General features: G+C 49.8%; 1 protein-coding gene across 2 annotated transcripts in view; it reads left to right on the top strand.

Moving 5' to 3' along the window:
• LOC115138389 (rho guanine nucleotide exchange factor TIAM2-like) overlaps positions 1–24,865 on the top strand; it is a 116,368-nt gene that overhangs the window by 41,183 nt on the left and 50,320 nt on the right. For both annotated transcript variants that reach the window (XM_029675201.2, XM_029675200.2), the window contains 6 exons: positions 399–562; positions 3,628–3,852; positions 8,373–8,558; positions 8,811–8,957; positions 12,422–12,478; positions 23,316–23,483. In XM_029675201.2, coding sequence (XP_029531061.2) covers positions 399–562; positions 3,628–3,852; positions 8,373–8,558; positions 8,811–8,957; positions 12,422–12,478; positions 23,316–23,483 — 947 coding nt within the window. The remainder of the gene's footprint in view (positions 1–398; positions 563–3,627; positions 3,853–8,372; positions 8,559–8,810; positions 8,958–12,421; positions 12,479–23,315; positions 23,484–24,865) is intronic.

Raw genomic sequence — 24,865 nt, 5'->3', positions numbered from 1 at the left:
CAGGTGCTAAATGGGTAAACCTCAGGCCAGGTGCTAAATGGGTAAACCTCAGACCAGGTGCTAAATGGGTAAACCTCAGGCCAGGTGCTAAAAGGGTAAACCTCAGGCCAGGTGCTAAATGGGTAAACCTCAGGCCAGGTGCTAAATGGGTAAACCTCAGGCCAGGTGCTAAATGGGTAAACCTCAGGCCAGGTGCTAAATGGGTAAACCTCAGACCAGGTGCTAAATGGGTAAACCTCAGACCAGGTGCTAAATGGGTATGTGCACCCTCAGCCTTCCTTCCACTCTACTGTAAAATGACTCAAGATAAGCAGAGACAAATAAATTACCGTTTGAAGTCATTCTTCTGAGGTGTGGTCTTCCTCCCTCTAACAACCATCCTCTTCCTCTCCCTGCAGGTTGTACCTTGTTGTTCTATGGGAAGGGTTCTCCAGAGCAGGAGCTGTCTCCGCGCTACGCCCTGTTCGCAGAGGACAGTATCGTCCAGGCCGTTCCTGAGCACCCCAAGAAGGAGAACGTCTTCTGTCTCAGCAACAACTACGGCGATGTCTACCTCTTCCAGGTGATGCGTGCCGACTTACCTCACTCTCCAAACTGAACAAAGTACTGTCGATGCCAACAGTAGTTACCCCAATTGATGGAGATGCCGGAGAAGCTGTAGATGCTTGTAGATGCTAAACTGTCTGTTCTGGAAAAAAAATCCACGTGTTTTGTATACATACAGTAGGTCGCCATGTGCTCACAGAGGTCACACTAGGTCATACTACCACTGTTTGAACTGCATTGCTCAGTCCAGCTGGTCACTCCTCCACAGTTACTGCCTGCGTGGCGTTAGCTCGGCGTTAGCTCCCTGAGCACGTCGTGGTGTTGACGGTCGGATTTCCCCCATCGCTCTGCTCGGCTCCCTGTCAAGCTAAGTGTTCCAGCTAATTCAACACACAATTAAGGAGCAGAAGCTGTCACTTAGTGGGGAATGTTTTGTGTACCCTGAAAGGAACGTGTGTCCTGTGCTGCTGTGGCAGCTAACCTGGTTTGATAGCCTCTTCCTGCTTGGCCAGTCAAGCGGAACGTGTTCTGGTGACGTGTCCACAGTGGTTTTTGTCTGCTGCTAGATTACACTGACTGTGTCATTTTGTGATTTAACATGGGTAACTGGGATTCCAGCACTGTCCTGGGAACACTTCACATTTCCCGGGAAAAAATAAAAGGACAAGACCCGGCAAATGAACATTTCCCCCAATGTCAGAATGAATGCAAATCCACAACATGCTCAGCATCAGATTAGCAAAAACATATACATTATCCAAACAGGTTGTTTCATGGAAGCCTGACAGCGTATTTACTTCACACAAAGTCGCCATAAATTGACAGCACACGTATGTATAATAGACACCGCCAGACTGCACATGCAACCAGAATGCAGTAAATGAACCCTTCAGGAAACCTCTACTGTATAGACTATAAAAGTACGTGTGCCTCTGAGCTGACATTGTGACCCTTCAGACAGTCCCACATTTGATAGGTCTTTGCACAATCCACTACATAGGCATCTCTGTCAAGACCATGAAGTCTGTTAACAATTCAGAGGCATCAGGGAAATTTCTATTGTCTCCTGTCATAGAGTCTAGGCTATATTCCTATCCAGTCCCAATCCCACTGAAGCCCCAAATCCTGACTCCTGTCTCGTATGAAAATTCCTAACGTTATTTTTTTAATCCATAGGTTGTATTATCAAAGCATGTCTCTTGCCTATTCAAAATACCGCGATAACGTTTCTCCCACTTCTCTGCACTGTCTCGTACTTCCTGTCCGCATGAGAGTGTCGGTAGAGAATGTGCGATCAACCAACCGTATGGGAGTAGAAATGGGTATTTTTAAAACAAGAGTTGTTCCTCATTAAGATACCTTGATATTTAAACTATGTCCACTCTTCATCTCCCCGTTATTCATGAGCTGATCTGCTGTATGTATAATCGTCATCTATATTTTGCCATATTGACGGAGGTTATCTAGCAGGCTTCCATTTTGGGGACTGTCTGAAGGGTCACAATGTCAGCTCAGAGGCACACATACTTTTATAGTCTATACAGTAGAGGTTTCCTGACGGGTTCATTTACTGCATTCTGGTTGCATGTGCAGTCTGGTGGTGTCTATTATGCGTTGGCCATTTCACTTTTTTTCTGACTGCCGTTACAACGTTTGTATGCTTTGACAACGCTGTACTCGGGAGGCGCTCTGTGTCAAGAGAACCTTCTGCCGAATAGTTTTTCTTAAAAATAAAAGAAGAACCTTTTATTTAACTCTGCAAGTCAGTTAAGAACAAATTCTATTTACAATGACGGCCTACCCCGGCCAAACCCGGACGGCGCTGGTCCAATTGTACTGCAGTGATGCCTCTTGCACTGAGATGCAGTGTCTTAGAAATGCGCTGAATTAATTGAGGAAACATGTCAACGCTCAGAATTTCTGAATGGTCTGTTTCATAATTCACAACAAGGTCATTGACGAACAAAGATAATTACTCTGTAATGACTAAATATCAGTTTAATTTGCTCTGAAACCTTTACATAGCGGCACAGCCAAGTCGACAAGATGGCGCCGCGCCCCTCTTATTCCGAGAGATCTGGCATCCTGGTTTTAAAAGCTGTACATGTGCACTTCCGGTTTTTTGCCGCATTTTCCGTGACTCTCGGGAGAAATATGAATATATTTATATGAATAGCTCCCGGTATTGAAATTTGGTAGATTTTCAGGAAAGTATGAATCCCTAGTGAGGCGAACAAACACGCTATTCAGCATATTCAGGCTGTATAATAGTGGATGGAGATGTTTTACAAGTGTAGTTACACACATACGCACTCGCACACACTTGTTGTGTATTTTTAGGCTGTATAATCGAGTAGTTCAAGTTAATGATTCTAGCTCGTAAATGATTATATGGAGAAGATTTCAACTCCAGCTGGAAGGTTTCTGTTTGTGTTCATATTTTGAAGAGCATCTGACTCCCTGACCTTATTTTCTCTGTTGGATACAGAGATTCTTGAGGCCTTGACTTTCCCCCCCCCGGTAGTTTTCCCCTCTCACGTTTCTGAGCTTTTTCTGAGTGTATTGCATGAAATCCCAGTTGTGGTGTTCGGGGTAAAGCTAGTAAAATGGTGAAGTGGACTTAACATTTCTCGGGAGTCTTAAGAGGTCAGGAAACCACTGGCGGTTTAAACTGGAGCACTGTAGAACCCTGTGTTCTCTCTCTCATTGTGTCCTGCACGAGTCACTCCTCCCTCAGCTTTCTAGCAGATTTCATACCATGTCCTCTGGTCATTTTTTGTATAGGTTGACTGAAGTTACGTATTATCCCATAGATTGGGGAAATCTGATATTGTGGTGAAATGCCGTGAGGAGTATAGGAACACAATATGCGTTATAGCTGTCAATCATCCGGATTTAGAGCCCCAACCCGTAACACGTCGTTCATGACGTCACTATCATCGCTGCGTTCTGCAGTGCTCAAACCATCGCATAACCGTTGAGAACAGATGATTTTACCGTAATAGTCTAGTTTGTACATTTTATGGTCTAATCTCATACCTCCCATCGTCTAATGTCCCACCTTCACCTCTGTGTGTTTAGGCCAGCAACCAGACAGACATGGAGAACTGGGTGACAGCCATCCACTCTGCCAGTGCCTCTCTGTTCGCTAAGCGCCATGGGAAGGAGGACACGCTGCGTCTGCTGAGGAGCCAGATCAGAGGCCTGCTGCAGAAGGTAGACATGGACGGCAAGATGAAGAAGATGGCTGAGCTGCAGCTGTCCATCGTCAGTGACCCTAAGAACAGGAAGGCCATCGAGAACCAGGTGAGGAGGATGATGAGGATGGGCGGTTGTTATAGCGATTGTGTTGTGGTGTCACAGGGAAGTATTGGTTAGTGTCCCTGAAAGAAACATGTTTTCGTTGTTGTTTTAATGTCCTGTCCTGTTCTGTTAGGGTTGTTTAGCAGAAATATGTGACGTGAATCACACCATGCGACTAAAATCCCATGTCTTATTTCTGGAAGCGGTAGAAGTGGCCTATATGTAGCTAGTGGCCGTCAAAACACATACTCAGGGGAGAGAAGAGGCAGGCTGCTTCTTCCCATTGCATCATATTGGGAATCCAGATGTTGTGTACAATGAGCTCTCAACATGCGTTATCCCCTGTAAACAGCCTGACTGAGGAGAGAAACCAGAACCAATCACTGATTCTCCCCACAGCTAAAACTGTCTTGTACATGTAACGGCGATGGCTAAAGATTAGCTTATCGACTCCCCACCTACTTAAGAGTATATATCAGATTCATAGTGAATCTACTTCCACTGCAAGACATGAGAGCTCAACATCTGAAAACACGAAAAAGATGAATGGCTCATGGGAATGACATGGAGGGCAGTGTCTGTCTTCCCAACTGACTTAGTGTCTGTTCCACGTTAGCTATCACGGCACCTCGGGACAGAGAGACAGAGCACTCTGGAGCCAATGATAGGGTCAGAGGGGAAAGGGCGGGGTTAGGCCCCGAGACGGGCGCCCACGGCTGATGATGAGGGGAGGTTAGAGGGCAGGGGGTGCAACAAGGGGCACTTTGATGTTTACCCTCCCCCTTCTCAAAATCAGTGCCAGTGGGGGGGAGAAAAGATGTTGGAGAGGAACATCAAAGGAGGCTGTATCTCTAAGGGAAGGCCCATTCCTGCCTTTTTTAATGGGCCTGATATGGGACTAAATAGAGACTAGGTAGGATTTCTCTAAAGCCAGATGGGTGCAGCATGCCTTCACTGTGATGATAGCGTCTCTCTGCCTTAGTCCAGGTTTTGCCAGCTGCATAGAGACACACATACATACCTCTCTCTGATTCTCAATCCGATAATGGCCATGCTTCTTTGATACGATGACGGATTAACATTGCCTGGCAGAATCAATCAGACATTTGAGTGTGGCGCTTCCATTTGTGACGATGCAGTGTCCAATATTAAACAGTATCAACTATCAAACCCTAATCCGCCTGTCTCCCCATTTATATCCTCTCCTGTCCCCCAGAATACACCATTGTTATGGCTTTAGAGAAGCCATGGGGATACAGGGTTATCTCAGCAGATTTACCAAGCATGACGGTTAGGACAGCCCTGCCCAGACTGACCCTGGGATGACACTATATTAATGACACATGCCCATACACGAGATGTCTGTACACCAGGATCACGTTGGCTCCTGAAGGGTATGATGTTGATCATGTCATTGGGCTGACGTGTGTTAGCGCTGTCTGAACACACAGCATTGTGCAGCAGGCTCATTGTTGGTCTTTGCAGTCCTGTTGTTGTGATGGTGGAATGTTCTAGGCTCAGACAGCTCCCCTCCCCAAGTCATTCCCAACCATGAAGAATGCCATCAATGTGAATCAGCCTTCACGGGAGGACTCCATACTGTTCTGTATTGTAAATTAACTCTCTTCAGACCAGCACTATTAAAGTCAATTATATAGAGAGTCGTTTAACTCCACGGTTTTCTCGTTAAAGTGAACCTCCGAAGCTAACAAAAGAAGCACCCTCTCATACTTAGTGTTAAAAGGGCATGTGTTCATTCTCTGTGCGTGTGCTTGTTGGTGAGTGTGCTGTGTGTATTTAGGGGGAGGGTTATATGGTGGTCTGGTGCTTGGCATCTCCCTTCCATGACTTTTATTGCAGAGAATAAGAGAGACTGCATTAAACACACACACACACACACACCACATACACGCTCCACAACCCCCCCTCACTATCATCAACCTTAATACCCTGCCCTCACCCAGCGGCAGCTTGTGCCACCCCCACCCTTACCACCACATCTGTAAGCAATCCCAGTTTGATGGAATGCACCCTAAACTATCTCCCCCTCCCTATCTCCTCTCTCTGCCTGTCCCTCCCTCTTTTCACCTCTCCAACGGTTCCTCCCTCCCTGCTTCTTCTCACCTCCCCACCTCTTCAACTGTCCCTCCCTCCTCTTCTCACCTCCCCACCTCTTCAACTGTCCCTCCCTCCTCTTCTCACCTCCCCACCTCTTCAACTGTCCCTCCCTCCTCTTCTCACCTCCCCACCTCTTCAACTGTCCCTCCCTCCTCTTCTCACCTCCCCACCTCTTCAACTGTCCCTCCCTCCTCTTCTCACCTCCCCACCTCTTCAACTGTCCCCCCCTCCTCTTCTCACCTCCCTACCTCTCCAACTGTCCCTCCCTCCCTCATCACCCCTCCCTCCCTGTTCTCACCTCTCCAACTGTCCCTCCCTCCTCTTCTCACCTCTTCAACTGTCCCTCACTCCATCTTCTCACCTCTCCAACTATCCCTCCCTCCTCTTTTCACCTCCCCACCTCTTCAACTGTCCCTCCCTCCTCATCACCCTCCCTCCCTGTTCTCACCTCTCCAACTGTCCCTCCCTCCTCTTCTCACCTCTTCAACTGTCCCTCACTCCATCTTCTCACCTCCCCACCTCTTCAACTGTCCCTCCCTCTTCTCACCTCCCCACCTCTTCAACTGTCCCTCCCTCCCTCATCACCCCTCCCTCTTCTCACCTCCCCACCTCTTCAACTGTCCCTCCCTCCTCTTCTCACCTCCCCACCTCTTCAACTGTCCCTCCCTCCTCTTCTCACCTCCCCACCTCTTCAACTGTCCCCCCTTCAACTGTCCCCCTCCTCTTCTCATCTCCCCACCTCTTCAACTGTCCCTCCCTCCTCTCACCTCTTCAACTGTCCCTCCCTCCCTCTCACCCCTCCCTCTTCTCACCTCCCCACCTCTTCAACTGTCCCTCCCTCCTCTTCTCACCTCCCCATCACTTCAACTGTCCCTCCCCTCCTTCTCACCTCCCCACCTCTTCAACTGTCCCTCCCCCTCTTCTCACCTCCCCACCTCTTCAACTGTCCCTCCCTCCTCTTCTCACCTCCCCACCTCTTCAACTGTCCCTCCCTCCTCTTCTCACCTCCCCACCTCTTCAACTGTCCCTCCCTCCTCTTCTCACCTCCCCACCTCTTCAACTGTCCCTCCCTCCTCTTCTCACCTCCCCACCTCTTCAACTGTCCCTCCCTCCTCTTCTCACCTCTTCAACTGTCCCCCCTCCTCTTTCACCTGTCCAACTCCCCCTCCTCTTCTCACCTCCCCACCTCTTCAACTGTCCCTCCCTCCTCATCACCCCTCCCTCCCTGTTCTCCAACTGTCACCTCCCTCCCTTCCTCTTCAACTGTCCCTCCCTCCTCTTCTCATCTCCCCGCCTCTTCAACTGTCCCTCCCTCCCTTCTCACCTCTTCAACTGTCCCTCCCTCCCTCATCACCCCTCCCTCTTCTCACCTCCCCACCTCTTCAACTGTCCCTCCCTCCTCTTCTCACCTCCCCATCTCTTCAACTGTCCCTCCCTCCTCTTCTCACCTCCCCACCTCTTCAACTGTCCCTCCCTCCTCTTCTCACCTCCCCACCTCTTCAACTGTCCCTCCCTCCTCTTCTCACCTCCCCACCTCTTCAACTGTCCCTCCCTCCTCTTCTCATCTCCCCACCTCTTCAACTGTCCCTCCCTCCTCTTCTCACCTCCCCACCTCTTCAACTGTCCCTCCCTCCCTCCTCTTCTCACCTCCCCACCTCTTCAACTGTCCCTCTCTCCTCTTCTCATCTCCCCACCTCTTCAACTGACCCCCTCCTCTTCTCATCTCCCCACCTCTTCAACTGTCCCTCCCCTCCCTCCTCTTCTCACCTCCCCACCTCTTCAACTGTCCCTCCCTCCCTCCTCTTCTCACCTCCCCACCTCTTCAACTGTCCCTCCCTCCCTCCCTCTCACCTCCCCACCTCTTCAACTCCCCTCCCTCCTCTTCTCACCTCCCCACCTCTTCAACTGTCCCTCCCTCCTCTTCTCACCTCCCCACCTCTTCAACTGTCCCTCCCTCCTCTTCTCATCTCCCCACCTCTTCAACTGTCCCTCCCTCCTCTTCTCACCTCCCCACCTCTTCAACTGTCCCTCCCTCCCTCCTCTTCTCACCTCCCCACCTCTTCAACTGTCCCTCCCTCCCTCCTCTTCTCACCTCCCCACCTCTTCAACTGTCCCTCCCTCCCTCCTCTTCTCACCTCCCCACCTCTTCAACTGTCCCTCCCTCCCTCCTCTTCTCACCTCCCCACCTCTTCAACTGTCCCTCCCTCCCTGTTCTCATCGCCCCACCTCTTCAACTGTCCCTCCCTCCCTGTTCTCATCTCCCCACCTCTTCAACTGTCTCTGCCTCATCACCCCTCCTTCTTCTCACCTCCCCACCTCTTCAACTGTCCCTCCCTCCCTGTTCTCATCTCCCCACCTCTCCAACTGTCCCTTATCACCACTCCTCCTTCCCACTCTCCCGACAGATCCAGCAGTGGGAGCAGAACCTGGAGAAGTTTAACATGGACCTGTTCAGGATGCGCTGTTACCTGGCCAGCCTGCAGGGGGGCGAGCTGCCCAACCCCAAGAGCCTGTTAGCTGCAGCCAGCCGGCCCTCCAAAACCGCCCTGGGACGCCTGGGTATCTTCTCTGTGTCCTCCTTCCACGCACTGGTGAGGCCCTTCATATGGCAAGGTTGAGGGGTAGGGCTGTCTCTCCAAATGATATAGAAAGTACTCTAGTTGACCAGAGTTTGTCGTTTAGAAGTCTGGTCTGGCGCGAAAGGTTTTCTACAGTAGCTAAAGATGTTCAGTTAAGGTGTAAACTCTCAAATTGCTGTAGGAGACTGAAGTTGAAGCAGGTTGATTGCTGTAAGTCTAGCTGCTGCGTTCGATCCTAGTGCTGACGGTGTGTTATGTCGTCAGATCTGTTCCAGGGATGAGGCCACACTGAGGCGGCGCTCCATGTCCCTGAGCCAGAGATCACGTAACAAGAGAGGCCTCTTCTCCTCCCTCAAAGGCCTCGACAACTTCACCAAGAAGGGCCGCGACAAGAGGCCGTCTACAGAACAGGTACAGTACCTGAACACACACTGAACACACACACTGAACAAACACACTGAACAAACACACTGAACACACACACTGAACACACACACTGAACACACACACTGAACACACACACTGAACACACACACTGAACACACACACTGGCCCAGTCCATAACACTCCTGCGAGGAAATCAAATCATGACTTTCTCACAATTCTTGGAGAAGGTTCAAATGTGGCCCCGGGGGGCTTTTTTCCCCATCAATAAGATTTTGTTTATTAAACTCATATTTTTCTCTGAGTATTAAGTGCATAATCCACTCTTATGTAAACAGAGAGCATTTCAACCACAGGTACAGGGGGAGTAAATTCTCTCAGGTTAGTAATTACACTTCCACACAGGTTCATTATTTATTGATGTAGATTTCAGTCCACCCCCCTCTACCCTGAAGGTACTGCCCAGGAGAGTCAGTACAGTAGGTGGTCTATTTTAAGACCAGGAAAAGACCCGGTTCCCACGATCAAGCCTATTAGGAAAATCCATGTATTTTAGATAATGGTGTGATTCCTAGACCGAAGTAGGTGAATATTTTGAGGACACCACTACGATCTTTCCCTTGGTGTAATTCTTCTGTGAGGGAGGCTTCACTTTGTCGATTCATAAATGTTTCTCCTGCCGTGTCGTAGCTGTCACTGGAGCTGACTGACTGGTGTATCTGTGATTGTAGGGAACATAAAGCACCCATCGAAACTGTAGACACTGCTAACTTCCTGCCCCTGATTCTCCTTAGTCCTCTTCATAAGAAGCCATGTGTCCTTAATGCCAACAGCAGGGTCTTCTCTGCTCCTCCCAGTACGCTCCTCACCCCTCCCCCTCTGCGGGGGGCTACAGTATGTGTGTGTGGTGTTATATGATGTAGTTTAAGGTGTGTTTGGAAGCTCTAGCAGGTTAGCTAATGAGACCCAGTTTGGTTTCACAGCGCAGAAGGCTGAGGTGGCACACGGCTAGTTGAAGCAGTGATGTAGCATGAATTATTAAAAGCCATATGTGGTAAACTGCAGCCTGCTGTACCGGGCCCTGCAGCGACAAACAGATGGTTTGTGTAAGTCCACTAAATATTAAAACAGCTCCACGCTTTTTCACAGGTTTAGCGTAGCTCTCCAGTTGGGATACTTTTCTGCTCCACTATGATGTTGATTCCCGTTAAGAGTGGCTAATTGCTTCAAAGGGGTTGTAGAAGGATGACCCCAGGTACATTTGCTGTCTTGTGTGGGCAGGGCTGGGGGTAGTGTGGGCAGGGCTGGGGGTAGTGTGGGCTGGGCTGGGGGTAGTGTGGACAGGGCTGGGGGTAGTGTGGGCAGGGCTGGGGGTAGTGTGGGCAGGGCTGGGGGTAGTGTGGGCAGGGCTGGGGTAGTGTGGGCAGGGCTGGGGGTAGTGTGGGCTGGGCTGGGGGTAGTGTGGGCTGGGCTGGGGGTAGTGTGGGCTGGGCTGGGGGTAGTGTGGGCTGGGCTGGGGGTAGTGTGGGCTGGGCTGGGGTAGTGTGGGCTGGGCTGGGGGTAGTGTGGGCTGGGCTGGGGGTAGTGTGGGCAGGGCTGGGGGTAGTGTGGGCAGGGCTGGGGGTAGTGTGAGAATACGTTTCTACACCTACTGTAACAGGGCCTGCTCTGTGCTGCATTCAGTATGGGTTAGGTAGACAGAGGTCAGTGGAGTACTGTATGTGTCACTACTACTGCTTTCTGTCTGGAGAGGCCATGTTCCTTTCTCATCCGAGTCTCATCTGTCGCGAGGCTGAGTATTTAGGTTTAGCTGGGTTGAAGTACAGTGGAATAGTTATTGGTCATCCCTCTGAACCTGCAGACTCACCCTTCCTTAGAGGGCTAACTACACAACTTTGACGACACATACTAGTCCCAAGAAAGATATTAAAGGCTTTTAAAATAGCCACACATTTGTGAATCCTTGCATTAATCAAGTGTGCAACGTGATGTGCAACATGGTTTAGATGAGAAGTTCCTATATAATTTGAATTGCTATCCTAATTTTGTTTGTCTATATACTGTGGTATTTACGGTATTCTAAGAGATGCACTCACATGTGGAGGCTTTGAATGTGGCTTTGTCCAAGTCCAATTGTAGTTGATACATGTGCCGAATACAACACGTATAGACTTTAACGTGAAATGCTTACTTAAGAGCCCTTCCCCAACCATGAGTTACAAAGTACGACGAAAGCAAAAGCGACACAATAAAAGAACAATAGCACAGCTATATACAAGGACTACCGGCGCCGAGTCAATGTCGAGGGGTACGAGGGTAGCTGAGGTAATGTGTAAATGTAGGTAGGGGTAAAAATGACTAGGCAATCAGGATGAATTGAATAATGAATAATGAACAGAGTATGGCGTGTGTGTTGGGTTGTCAGTGCAGTGTGTGGGTCGGGTCCAGTGAGTGTGCATAAGGGCGTAGAAGCTGTTCTGTTCTTTTTGGTCACAGACTTTGCGATCCGGTACCGCTTGCCATGCAGTAGCAAAGAGAACGGTCCATGACTTGGGTGGCTGGAGTCTTTGACAATTTTTAGGGCCTTCCTCTGACACCGCCTGTTATAGAGGTCCTGGGTGGCAGGGACTGGGGCTGTACTTAATACCGTCTGGCGCGTTGCAGTCGGATGCCAAGCAGTTGCCTATACCACACATTGATGCAGTCAGTCAAGATGCTCTCAATGGTGTAGACGTATAACTTTTGAAGGATCTGAAGGCCCATGCCTTTTCAGCCTCCTGAGGGAGAAGAGGCGTAACCCCGTTTGAGGGTTCACGTGGCAGATGTCTTGCCTACCCTCACCACCTGGGGGAGGCCCGTCAGGAAGTCCAGGATCCAGTTGTAGAGGGAGGTGTTTAATCACAGGGTCCTTAGCTTAGTGATGAGCTTTGAGGGCACTATGGTGTTGAACACTGAGCTGTAGTCAATGAACAGCATTCTCATGTAGGTGTTCCTTTTGTCTAGGTGGGAAAGGGCAGTGTGGAGTACAATAGAGATTCCATCAACTGTGGATATGTTGGGGTGGTATGTGTAAACAGAAAAGTTGCAAATCTGATGTTGACAAGGGATATTTTACTAATGTATAAACCCCCCCCTCCAGAGCTAGAGTAAAGGGTCTGGAGAGGGAGAGGTGTCCCACACACCCCTCTCTGCCCTGGTGGGCGGTCTCTCCTTTCATCTCTTCTCCTGCCACACACAAGTCTTATTATCCTCGGTCCTGTTTCTGTATCTCCACACTGCTTATTACTGCCTTGTGCCTCTGCCCCATCCTCCATGGGGATGATATCAAAGCCCCGGGCCCTCACGGCTCACTTTTTAATTAGCTACATAATAACAGTGTGTGTGTGTGTGTCTGTGTAATACGTCTGCTGCTATGGGCCACTGCTGTTTTAATAGGTGACTAAGGGGATTTTTTTACGAGTCAAGTCAATGTGTGTTTCTTTTCGTTGCAGATCTTTGAAAGTGATGAAGGCGGACAGGCCTTCTGCCTCCCACACACTAGTTCTGAGGTGAGTCTGTTACAATTTTATGAAACGGTCATATAAAGAAATGGTATGACCCTTTTAAGAAATATGGATATCAAAATGTTAAAATACACACAAAAAATGTTTGATGCCTGCTTCGGATTAGATATCAAACAAGTGTCAAACAATCTTATTGGTTCATTGACTGATCGTCTACCATCCAGATTTTCTAAGTGAGTGCATATGGCTGAAACATGGAACAGGAGAATCATGCGTCTCAGCAAGCTTCATGGTTACGAATTACGATGGCAAGCCGCGTGATAACATCTCCCAGGTGTTATCACAGGTCAGGGGTTAAGGGTCATGCCTGCATGTCGTGTCTCACGTAGGGCGTGATCAGGATGAAAGCTGAGATTCCTCTATTGCCATCTGCAGTGGTCTAACTCGACTGCCATTTCTGGACATCAAAAGGAGAAAAACCTGCACCCCAGTGGTTCTAAGGGGGAACATAAACCACAAGAAGAGATACTATACAAAGACAAGATCATAGAGCTCTAAAGTGAGTTATTTAACCTACCGGAACCAATTGGTCATCTTCAGCGTCTTACCCACGAGTAACCTTTAGACACCGTGTCTGATAGAAGCCCACGCTGACATTCTACCCCTCACTGTCTAAAGGCGTGCTGGAGTTGGGCTGGTGCCTAGCCGAACCGAACGAGTGTCCTCGCATACTCACCGTCCTGTTGTGTTCGTTTCATGTTAATTCATTCTGTGTTCCCGGTCCAAAATGACCGCCCCATTATAGCTGATTATGAATCCATAATAATACATATATTATCACCTAATGTCGTGTTAGATCTTTTATCAACTTAAGTTGATAAGTTTTGAACTTCTATTTGCTATTTATGGCCTGTAGGCCTCATTGACCTGAGCTCATACAACTAGTTTTTGAGTAAAAAAAAAAGCACAATGTATGGATTATTTAGACTATAACATATTGCGCTATTTATCACTGACTACTGTGTGTCAAAGTTTAACAAGGACTCTCTTCTCCTCACCAGAGTCATGATCAAAGATTGATCAAGAGCCTCACATACAGTATATCGCTTGGTCATTGTGCTGCCACAGAATGAATTGTGAGTAAGGCCTCTAAAAAGCTTTATGTACCAGAGCTGCGAGAAAAGTTCTATATATTATTGAAACAATGCAACGATTGTTTGTGAGAATGCCAACAGGCGTGGTTCCCGTGGGGGAAAGATTCTATTGGGGAAAGGTTCCTGTGGGGGTTGCCATGGAAGCCAAGAAGGGGAGTGAGGGGTGTGTGTGTTTGTGCTCAAACACACATGCATGTGGGGGTCTGGGAGAGGAAGTGTTTCCATCTGATGAATGGACATGTGCCTGAACTCAATGTTCTACACTAATTGTAGTCTCACCCATTCATTCCTAATGACGGGTCATTTTTGACCGGGAACACCACAGGTGTACAAAAGTTAAATAAAACACCCAAAATGTAATGAAAATCATCCAAATGTATTTTGTGTGTTCAGATGCCCTGTGTGGACAAAGTCATGGAACCTTATGACAGTTCAGAGAGAACTTGTAAATCGGTCCTATTTGACTAGAACACAGCAGGGTTAAAAGACCTTCGCTTGAAAAACAAGAAAAAAGCAGCCAATAATAAAGTTTGCCAATTTTTTGAGTTGTTGTAGCTAGTATACTACACTTCCTCAAAATACTCAGAATTAATCTAAGATAACTCAAGAAATCTGTCATTCATTTTGCCGAAGAGATCTTAGTCGCGCAATAGAAAAATGTAAAAAAGGAATCGTCTCTCGTTGAATGCCAACGAAGACCTTATTGAAGAATCCCCCCCGAACTGTTTGGGATAGGAATTATGCGGACGCCTTGAGCAGCTGGGGTTAAACCTCCAGACTTGTTCTGGTGGTGTATTTAGGGACTCCTCTTTACAACACGAAGGTGATAATTCGAAAGTATTGCGAGACAGTGCTGAGAAGCTCTCTCAGTGTGGAAGTGGGGAGTGAATACCACAAATTCTCACTATCTGAGCGCTAACATAATGTAGCTGCAACTGTAAACCCCCTTTGGTAACACACCTGTTGTCAGGCAGTTCCTGTCTAGAATTCTCTCACACAGATAGCACTGTACCTCTGTTGTCTGTGGCTCTTCTGCACCCCTGTTCATCCATACAAAACAACTTGTCCTGAATGTGTTGGGATCTATGGGACAGATAGTTTGACATGCAAACGGGTGGTCTGGTCACAATGAACACACAGCGAGAGCAGTATATCTGTGCGGCAGCCTCGCGTCACCCCTCTGGACACAAAGCTCTGCATTGAGATGGAGTCAGAGAGTAGCGGACCAGGGTGAATGTGGCCAATGTTAAAACCATATAGCCACCTCTAACACCAAATGCTCCACCCAGCCACAGAGTAGGATGTGGCTGAAGAAGGGACAAAGGTGGCCTTTCTTCAAGACGAGCTTTCAATGTTGTTGGGAAAGTGTTACGATCTTTTACCCGTTTCCCCCTCCACCCGGGAGTTGGATGAGGACACGTCTTTCCCAGAGGCCATTTTTAATTCATGAAGAGATTTATGATCTAATGGCTCAGAGAAGAGACGAGCCAGCCCCATTTGCATTTCAACCTGTCTCTCTGTTCTCTATCCAGTCAACACGCTGTCTCCTGTTTGATGGCTTTGACTTGTTCTCTGCCGTTTTTGGGTCTTTCTGGATCTTAATTTCAGCAATGGTTCTATTAATCAATAATCTCCAACTCTCATAACCCACTGAAGGATTGGGTGGATTGGGGGTATGTGTGTGTGTGTGTGTGTGTGGCTATGTTCTTTTATGATATGGGCTTCTCCACAGCTGTCTCAACAGGCTGGTGATCTGTTGACATTGTTTAAACAGGCTAGGAAGGAATGCTGCAAATCGGGGGGAGCTTCAGCTTGTTGATGAGGGATATGGAGGGCTCTGATGGTGGCTGCCAGCGAACCCTCATCACCTGTATCCCTTAGGAATGAATGGCATCATGGTGCTCCTGTACAAATCTTTGGCTCTCCAGAGACTGTGACAGACCATGTCAGTCCTGTGAGATTCCCCCACCATGCCCCTGTTCCACCTGTCACCGCCTCTATTCAACCAGCAGCTCTCTGACCTGTTGTACTGTAGTTGACCTCTCACCCCCTTCCTCTGCCGCTGTGCTGTTGCCGCCCCCATCCCTCCTTTTCTGCCACTCTTTGTTACCCATGAGCACTGCCACCTTACTGCATGTGAGGTCAGAGGTAAGGAAGTGCCGGTTATGTTAGCTTCTCCCTGCTTTCAAAAAAGCTTTTCGGCGAAGCAGAACATAACATTATGTTAGGTCAGCAACTAGTCACAGAAAGCATACAGCGATTTGAGGAGTCACAAAAAGCAAAGAGAGGAGTCACAAAAAGCAGAAATATTGATAAAATGAATCACTAACCTTTGATATTCTTCGTCAGATGACACTCCCGGGACAACATGTTACACAATAGATGTATGTTTTGTTCGATCAAGTTCATATTTATATCCAAAAACCCCAGTTTACATTTGGCTTTGCCTCCAAAACATCCCATGAATTTGCACAGAGACACGTCAAATCACAGAAATACTCATAATAAACATTAATAAAAATAAGTGTTATTCACAGATTTAAAGATATATTTCTCCTTAATGTAACCGCTGTGTCAGATTTCAAAAAAGCTTTACGGAAAAAGCAAACCATGCAATAATCTGAGTACAGTCCCAGACGACATACACAACCCAATAATATATCCGCCATGTTGGAGTCAACATAAGTCAGAAATAGCATTATAAATATTCACTTACCTTTGATGATCTTCATCAGAATGCACTCACAGGAATCCCCATTCCACAATAAATGTTTGATTTGTTCCATAAAGTCCATAATTTATGTCCAAATTTCTCCTTTTGTTAGGGCGTTTAGTAAACAAATCAAAACTCACGAGGCGCGGGCAAGTCCAGTGGAAATGTGGGACGAAAATTTTAAAAAGTTATATTACTGGTCGTAGAAACAAATCAAACGATGTATAGAATCAATCTTTAGGATGTTTTTATCATAAATGTTCAATAATGTCCCAACCGGAGAATTCATTTGTCTGTAGAAAAGCAATGGAACGAGAGGTAACTTTTTCATGGACTTGCGTTACAAGACTGAGGCTGCTGGCAGACCTCTGACTCATTCCCCTCTCATTCAGCCCCCCTTCACATTAGAAGCCTGAAACAACGTTCTAAAGACTGTTGACATCTAGTGGAAGCCTTAGGAAGTGCAAGATGACCCATATCCCACTGTATATTCAATAGGGGCTGAGTTGAAAACCTACAAACCTCATATTTCCCACTTCCTGGTTGGATTTATTCTCAGGTTTTTGCCTGCCATATGAGTTCTGTTATACTCACAGACATCATTCAAACAGTTTTAGAAACTTCAGTGTGTTTTCTACCCAATACTACTAATGATATGCATATATTAGCATCTGGGACTGAGTAGGAGGCAGTTTACTCTGGGCATGCTTTTCATCCAAACACGAAAATGCTGCCCCCTATCCATAAGAAGTTAATACATTTTCTCTCTTTTAAAAAAAATGGTACATTTCGATGTTACACGAAGATTTGCCCGAGCTGTAGTATTTGTATGTTCGCCTGTTGCTAGAAGGTACTGTTCAGAGTTGAAAGTGTTTTGGAGTGGTGGTTAGCACTGACATGAAGTGTCCATTACTCTTGATTCCATTTTAGAAGGTACCGGATGGTTGTTGGCTGCTAGAAATGATTTCCCCTCTTAAGTTAGGAAATACAGAATTTTGGGTTTGCAAACAAACACACACACATTGAGGGCTGATGCATGCTGAAGCTTGGCTTGGCCTGTGGAAAGTTGACCAGGCCATTACAACCCTGCCTGGGGCCATGAATGAGTGCACAGTCACTCGGCAGCTACTGGGCTTGAGGTGAAGAGGCAGACTGGTCACCAAGCGCCAACTGAACGTTTAGTTTCCAGTCACACCGTGTTAAATGGACAGACAGACAGACAGGGTGGATGTTATGCAACCTTTGCCATGACAACCCGTTTTTCTCTCTGAATGTATAAACATGGCCTCATTAACCCACAGGAGAGGATAGAAAGTTGTAGAAGAACCAGCTCTCTGTTGCTTGTCTACCCAAAGGTTTGAGCAACACATTGGCCAAAACATTGGGAGGCTTTATGCTGGCAGTGTTCTGTCAGGTTATTCTTTCCAAATGGACATGTTGTTGGAAAATTCAATGACTGTTTTCTTGTACATGTTTTTTTCTAGCCACCTTGGTCAGAAAGCCACTTTGTGTGTGTGTGTGTGTGTGTGTGTGTGTGTGTGTGTGTGTGAAATCCCCAAAAGTCCCCACAAGGATAGTTAAAAAAAGGAAAATTGTCCCTTGTTGGGACCTTGGGACCTGGGGATAAAGACTATTTTAGGGTTAGACAAACATGCCCGACAAACATAGACCGAGTCAAAGACCGAGTCAAAGAGAATGTCTCCCAAGGTTTTCCTCTGTGACACACCAGCAGACAGACAGACCGCATCCAGGAGCCACACACACCACTCTGTTGGCTCTCCAAGTGGCTCTCCAAGTGGCAGACCTCCACCTCCAGACCTTACCATAGCAACTGGAAATGTCTATCTCGTTGTGACTTTTGAAACATGTTTGAGTGGTTCTTCGCGATGTGGAGCCTGTATAGCAGCTGTGGTCTGTGGTGTTACTGTGGCGTCGCCCACAATCTCTTTCCCTTCAGAGACATGGAGTCGCAACCAAAAGCCAAATACTGCAGCTTCTGAGGCCCAGTGGCAGGACACAACCCAGCATTAATGCTAACCCCAACCTCATTGTTAATGTGGATAGGGAATAATTGGCCTAAGGGCCTCAGATGGTCTCCTGGAAAGAGCCTGTAAAGGCAGCCATTAATCCGTCACTAAACATGAAATCATCTGGATGGCACTTAGAACTAAATGGGGCTATTATTATCATGATGATGCTAAGTCTTTTTGTAGATCTGTGCAGATGTCGCCCGTCTAGACACGTTCCTCGCAAACTCTGCCAATAGCCCCCTGTAATCAATCCTCTTGTGTCCACCATCATTATGATGGTTATTATATGAAACGACTCCACCCTGCGATGTCTAAATGGCTAATTGCATGACATCTCTGCACTGAACTTTGAGCCACTGCCAGTTTCTGCATCGGTTTAATGGAAACCTATTGATCTGTCCGCTGACTGATTTTTCTCTCTCGCCATCTTGCCCTCTCTCTCGCCCTCTCTCTCTCGCCCGCCATCTCACCCTATCTCTCTCACCCTCTCTGTCGCCATCTCTCTCTCTCTCGCCATCTCGCCCTCTCTCTCTCCCGCCATTTGCCCTCTCTCTCGCCATCTCGCCCTCTTTCTATCTCGCCATCTCTCTCTATCTCGCCCTCTCTCTCTCTCTCTCGCCATCTTGCCCTCTCTCTCTCGCCCTCTCTCTCGCCATCTCGCCCTCCCTCTCTCTCGCCATCTCGCCCTCTCTCTTGCCCTCTCTCTCTTGCCATCTCGCCCTCTCTCTTGCCATCTCGCCCTCTCTCTCGCCATCTTGCCCTCTCTCTCGCCATCTTGCCCTCTCTCTCGCCATCTTGCCCTCTCTCTCGCCATCTCGCCCTCTTTCTCTCTCGCCATCTCGCCCTCTCTCTCTCGCCCTCTCTCTCGCCATCTCGCCCTCTCTCTCGCCCTCTCTCTCTATCTCGCCCTCTCTCTCTATCTCGCCCTCTCTCTCTATCTCGCCCTCTCTCTCTATCTCGCCCTCTCTCTCTCGCCCTCTCTCTCTCCCTCTCTCTCGCCCTCTCTCGCCCTCTCTCTCTCTCTCTCGCCCTCTCTTGATTTTTCTCTCTCGCCATCTTGCCCTCTCTCTCGCCCTCTCTCTCTCGCCCGCCATCTCACCCTATCTCTCACCCTCTCTGTCGCCATCTCTCTCTCTCGCCATCTCGCCCTCTCTCTCTCCCGCCATTTGCCCTCTCTCTCTCGCCCTCTCTCGCCATCTCGCCCTCCCTCTCTCTCGCCATCTCGCCTCTCTCTCGCCATCTCGCTCTCTCTCGCCATCTCGCCCTCTCTCGTCATCTCGCCCTCTCTCTCTCTCTCGCCTCTCTCTCTCGCCCTCTCTCTCTCTCTCGCCCTCTCTCTCTCGCCATCTCTCTCTATCTCGCTCTCTCTCTCTCTCTCTCTCTCTCTCTCTCGCCATCTTGCCCTCTCTCTCTCGCCCTCTCTCTCGCCATCTCGCCCTCTCTCTCTCCCGCCATCTCGCCCTCTCGCTCTCCCCCGCCATCTCGCCCTCTCTCTCTCCCGCCCTCTCTCTCTCCCGCCATCTCGCCCTCTCTCTCTCCCGCCATCTCGCCCTCTCTCTCTCCCGCCATCTCGCCCTCTCTCTCTCTCGCCATCTCGCCCTCTCTCTCTCTCGCCATCTCGCCCTCTCTCTCGCCATCTCGCCCTCTTTCTCTCTCGCCATCTCGCCCTTTTTCTCTCTCGCCATCTCGCCCTCTTTCTCTCTCGCCATCTCGCCCTCTTTCTCTCTCGCCATCTCACCCTCTTTCTCTCTCGCCATCTCTCTCCCGCCATCTCGCCCTCTCTCTCTCTCCCTCCATCTTGCCCTCTCTCTCTCGCCCTCTCTCTCGCCATCTCTCTCTATCTCGCCCTCTCTCTCTCGCCCTCTCTCTCGCCATCTCGCCCTCTCTCTCGCCCTCTCTGTCGCCCTCTCTCGCCCTCTCTCTCGCCTCTCTCTCGCCCTCTCTCTCTCTCTCTCTCTCCCTCTCTCTCGCCCTCTCTCGCCCTCTCTCTCTCTCGCCCTCTCTTCTCTCTCCATCTCTCTCTCTCTCGCCCTCTCTTCTCTCTCCATCTCTCTCTCTCTCGCCATCTCTCTCTCGCCTCTCTCCCGCCATCTTGTCCTCTCTCCCGCCATCTTGTCCTCTCTCTCGCCATCTCACCCTCTTTCTCTCTCGCCTCTCTCTCGCCATCTCGCCCTCTCTCGCCATCTTGCCCTCTCTCTCTTGCCATCTCGCCTCTCTCTTGCCATCTCGCCTCTCTCTCGCCATCTTGCCCCTCTCTCGCCATCTTGCCCTCTCTCGCCATCTTGCCCTCTCTCTCGCCATCTCGCCCTCTTTCTCTCTCGCCATCTCGCCCTCTCTCTCTCTCTCTCTCTCGCCCTCTCTCTCGCCCTCTCTCTCGCCTCTCTCTCTCTCTCTATCTCGCCCTCTCTCTCTCTCTCCCTCTCTCTTCGCCCTCTCTCTCTCTCTCTCTCTCTCTCTCGCCATCTCTCTCTCTTCCTCTCTCTCTCTCTCTCTCTCTCTCTCTCTCTCGCCATCTTGCCCTCTCTCTCTCGCCATCTTCGCCATCTCGCCCTCTCTCTCCCGCCATCTCGCCCTCTCTCTCTCCCCCGCCATCTCACCCTCTTTCTCTCCCGCCTCTCTCTCTCCCGCCATCTCGCCCTCTCTCTCTCCCCGCCATCTCGCCCTCTCTCTCTCCCGCCATCTCGCCCTCTCTCTCTCTCGCCATCTCGCCTCTCTCTCGCCATCTGCCCTCTTTCTCTCTCGCCATCTCGCCCTTTTTCTCTCTCGCCATCTCGCCCTCTTTCTCTCTCGCCATCTCGCCCTCTTTCTCTTCGCCATCTCACCCTCTTTCTCTCTCGCCATCTCTCCGCCATCTCCTCTCTCTCCATCTTGCCCTCCTCTCGCCCTCTCTCTCGCCTCTCTCTATCTCGCCTCTCTCTCTCTCGCCTCTCTCTCGCCATCTCGCTCTCTCTCTCCCTCTCTCGCCCTCTCTGTCGCCCTCTCTGTCGCCCTCTCTCTCTCGCCCTCTCTCTCGCCCTCTCTCTCTCCCTCTCTCTCGCCCTCTCTCTCGCCCTCTCTCTCTCTCTCGCCCTCTCTTCTCTCTCCATCTCTCTCTCTCTCGCCCTCTCTTCTCTCTCCTCTCTCTCGCCATCTCTCTCTCTCTCGCCCTCTCTCCCGCCATCTTGTCCTCTCTCCCGCCATCTTGTCCTCTCTCTCGCCATCTCACCCTCTTTCTCTCTCGCCCTCTCTCTCGCCATCTCGCCCTCTCTCGCCATCTTGCCCTCTCTCTCTTGCCATCTCGCCCTCTCTCTTGCCATCTCGCCCTCTCTCTCGCCATCTTGCCCTCTCTCTCGCCATCTTGCTCCTCTCTCTCGCCATCTTGCCTCTCTCTCTCGCCATCTCGCCCTCTTTCTCTCTCTCGCCATCTCGCCCTCTCTCTCTCCATCTATCGCCTCTCTGCCTCTCTCTCGCCCCTCTCTCTCGCCCCATCTTCGCCCTCTCTCTCTATCTCGCCTCTCTCTCTATCTCGCCCTCTCTCTCTTTCTCTATCTCGCCCTCTCTCTCTCTCGCCCTCTCTCTCTCTCTCTCGCCCTCTCTCTCGCCTCTCTCGCCCTCTCTCTCTCTCTCTCTCGCCATCTCTCGCCCTCTCTCTCGCCATCTCGCCCTCTCTCGCCCTCTCTGTCGCCCTCTCTGTCGCCTCTCTCTCGCCATCTCGCCCTCTCTCTCTCTCTCTCGCCCTCTCTTCTCTCCATCTCTCTCTCTCGCCCTCTTTCTCTCTCCATCTCTCTCTCTCTCGCCATCTCTCTCTCTCTCGCCCTCTCTCCCTCCATCTTGTCCTCTCTCCCGCCATCTTGTCTCTCGCCATCTCACCCTTTTTCTCTCTCGCCCTCTCTCTCGCCATCTTGCCCTCTCTCTCTTGCCATCTCGCCTCTCTCTCTTGCCATCTCGCCCTCTCTCTCGCCATCTCGCCCTCTCTCTCGCCATCTTGCCCTCTCTCTCGCCATCTTGCCCTCTCTCTCGCCATCTTGCCCTCTCTCTCGCCATCTCGCCCTCTTTCTCTCTCGCCATCTCGCCCTCTCTCTCGCCCTCTCTCTCGCCATCTCGCCCTCTCTCGCCCTCTCTCTCGCCTCTCTCTCGCCCTCTCTCTCTCTCTCTCTCGCCCTCTCTTCTCTCGCATCATCTCTCTCGTTCTCTCTCTCTCTCTCTCCCGCTTATCTTGTCCTCTCTCCCGCCATCTTGTCCTCTCTCTCGCCATCTCACCCTCTTTCTCTCTCGCCATCTCTCTCTCTCTCTCGCCCTCTCTTCTCTCGCCATCTCTCTCTCTCTCGCCATCTCTCTCTCTCTCGCCCTCTCTCCCGCCATCTTGTCCTCTCTCCCGCCATCTTGTCCTCTCTCTCGCCATCTCACCCTCTTTCTCTCTCGCCATCTCTCTCTCGCCATCTCGCCCTCTCTCGCCATCTCGCCCTCTCTCGCCATCTTGCCCTCTCTCTCTTGCCATCTCGCCCTCTCTCTTGCCATCTCGCCTCTCTCTCGCCATCTCGCTCTCTCGCCATCTCCTCTCTCGCCATCTCGCTCTCTTTCTCTCTCGCCTATCTCGCCCTCTCTCTCTCCCGCCATCTCGCCCTCTCTCTCTCCCGCCATCTCGCCCTCTCTCTCTCCCGCCATCTCCCCCTCTCTCTCTCCCGCCATCTCTCCCGCATCTCCCCCTCTCTCTCTCCCGCCATCTCGCCCTCTTTCTCTCTCGCCCTCTTTCTCTCTCGCCTCTTTCTCTCTCGCCATCTTCTCTCTCTCCCGCCATCTCGCCCTCTCTCTCTCCCGCCATCTCGCCCTCTTTCTCTCTCGCCCTCTTTCTCTCTCGCCATCTCTCTCTCTCTCTCGCCATCTCGCCCCCTCTCTCTCTCTCGCCATCTCGCCCCCTCTCTCTCTCACCATCTCGCCCTCTCTCTCGCCATCTCGCCCTCGCCCTCTCTCTTGCCCTCTCTCTCCCGCCATCTCTCTACTTTCAGAGACTGGACAGCTTGGCCAACCACTACTCTCTGGCTCCCCCCGAGGGTGGCCTTTGGGAGAGCAGTGGAGAAACACTGACCTGTGTGTACATGCCCGACAGCCACGCCATCCAAGTGCCTATGAGACGAGACCATACAGTGGCTGATGTCGTCTCCCTAGCCTGCAAGGTGAGAGTCACAGAGAAGGGATTGTTACGATGTTCACGTTCCCAGAACGAAGCCCTGTGAGTGTTAATATTATGGCAGATATATCTTTGATTTGAATAGAGGCACTTAAGAGAGAAGCTTTTACTTTAGGTTATGCCTTGCTTTTATTGACCCTGCTTTTATTAATTTTTTTAAACGACACTCTGTCAATGTAATAATGTTAAAAGCTTCAATCTGTGAGTAATTTGACCAACCCACGTTCTGCTGCCATTTGTGACACACTCATGTATTTATTTATTGTTCTGCCCATTGTAGAACTCTGTAGACAGTTCCAGATGTTTACTGTCTCTGTCTCATTGTCTGGCCGTCTCTGTCTCATTGTCTGGCCGTCTCTGTCTCATTGTCTGTCTGGCCATCTCATTGTCTGGCCGCCCGTCTCATTGTCCGTCTGTCTCCCGGCCCACACACACTGCACTCTCTGACCTGTGTGTTGGCACATGTGACACACACTCACCTGCCCTCACTCTGTCTCTCAGGTGTGTGACAGAGTGGATGGCTAGCTAGTTCATTCTTACCCATACTTCTTGTGCCGGGACGATACCAGGATCGCGATACTTGTTAGTATCATGGCAAGGTGACACAAAGACGATTTTTAACTTCTTTAGGAAAACAGCCCTATTGTTGGAAATAAACATTGTCATCCGAACGATATCATAACCGCCATCGATAAGAGACAGTACTGTGCATCCGTATTCATTGACCTGGCTAAGGCTTTCGACTCTGTCAATCACAACTTTCTAATCGGCAGACTCAACAGCCTTGGTTTCTCAAATGACATCCGCGCTTGGTTCACCAACTACTTCTCTAGTTCAGTATGTCAATTCGGAGGGCCTGTTATCCGGACCTCTGGCAGTCTCTATGGGGGTGCCACAGGGTTCAATTCTCGGGCCGACTCTTTTTCTGTATATATCAATGATGTCTCTCTTGCTGCGGGTGATTCTTTGATCCACCTCTACACAGATGACACCATTCTGTATACATCTGGCCCTTCTTTGGACACTGTGTTAACTAACCTCCAGACGAGCTTCAATGCCATACAACTCTCCTTCTGTGGCCTCCAACTGCTCTTAAACGCAAGTAAAACTAAATGCATGCTCTTCAACAAATCGCTGCCCGCACCTGCCCGTCCGTCCAGCATCACTACTCTGGTCGGTTCTGAATATGTGGACAACTACAAATACCTAGGTGTCTGGTTGGACTGTAAACTCTCCTTCCAGACTCACATTAAACATCTCCAATCCAAAATGTAATCTAGAATCGGCTTCCTATTTCGCAACAAAGCCTCCTTCACTCATGCTGCCAAACATACCCTCGTAAAACTGACCATCCTACCGATCCTCGAC

This window comes from Oncorhynchus nerka, linkage group LG12, assembly GCF_034236695.1.
Source record: "Oncorhynchus nerka isolate Pitt River linkage group LG12, Oner_Uvic_2.0, whole genome shotgun sequence".
Taxonomy (NCBI): domain Eukaryota; kingdom Metazoa; phylum Chordata; class Actinopteri; order Salmoniformes; family Salmonidae; genus Oncorhynchus; species Oncorhynchus nerka.
The sequence above is the reverse complement of the archived record's forward strand: the minus strand, read 5'-3'. Positions and strand labels throughout refer to the sequence as shown.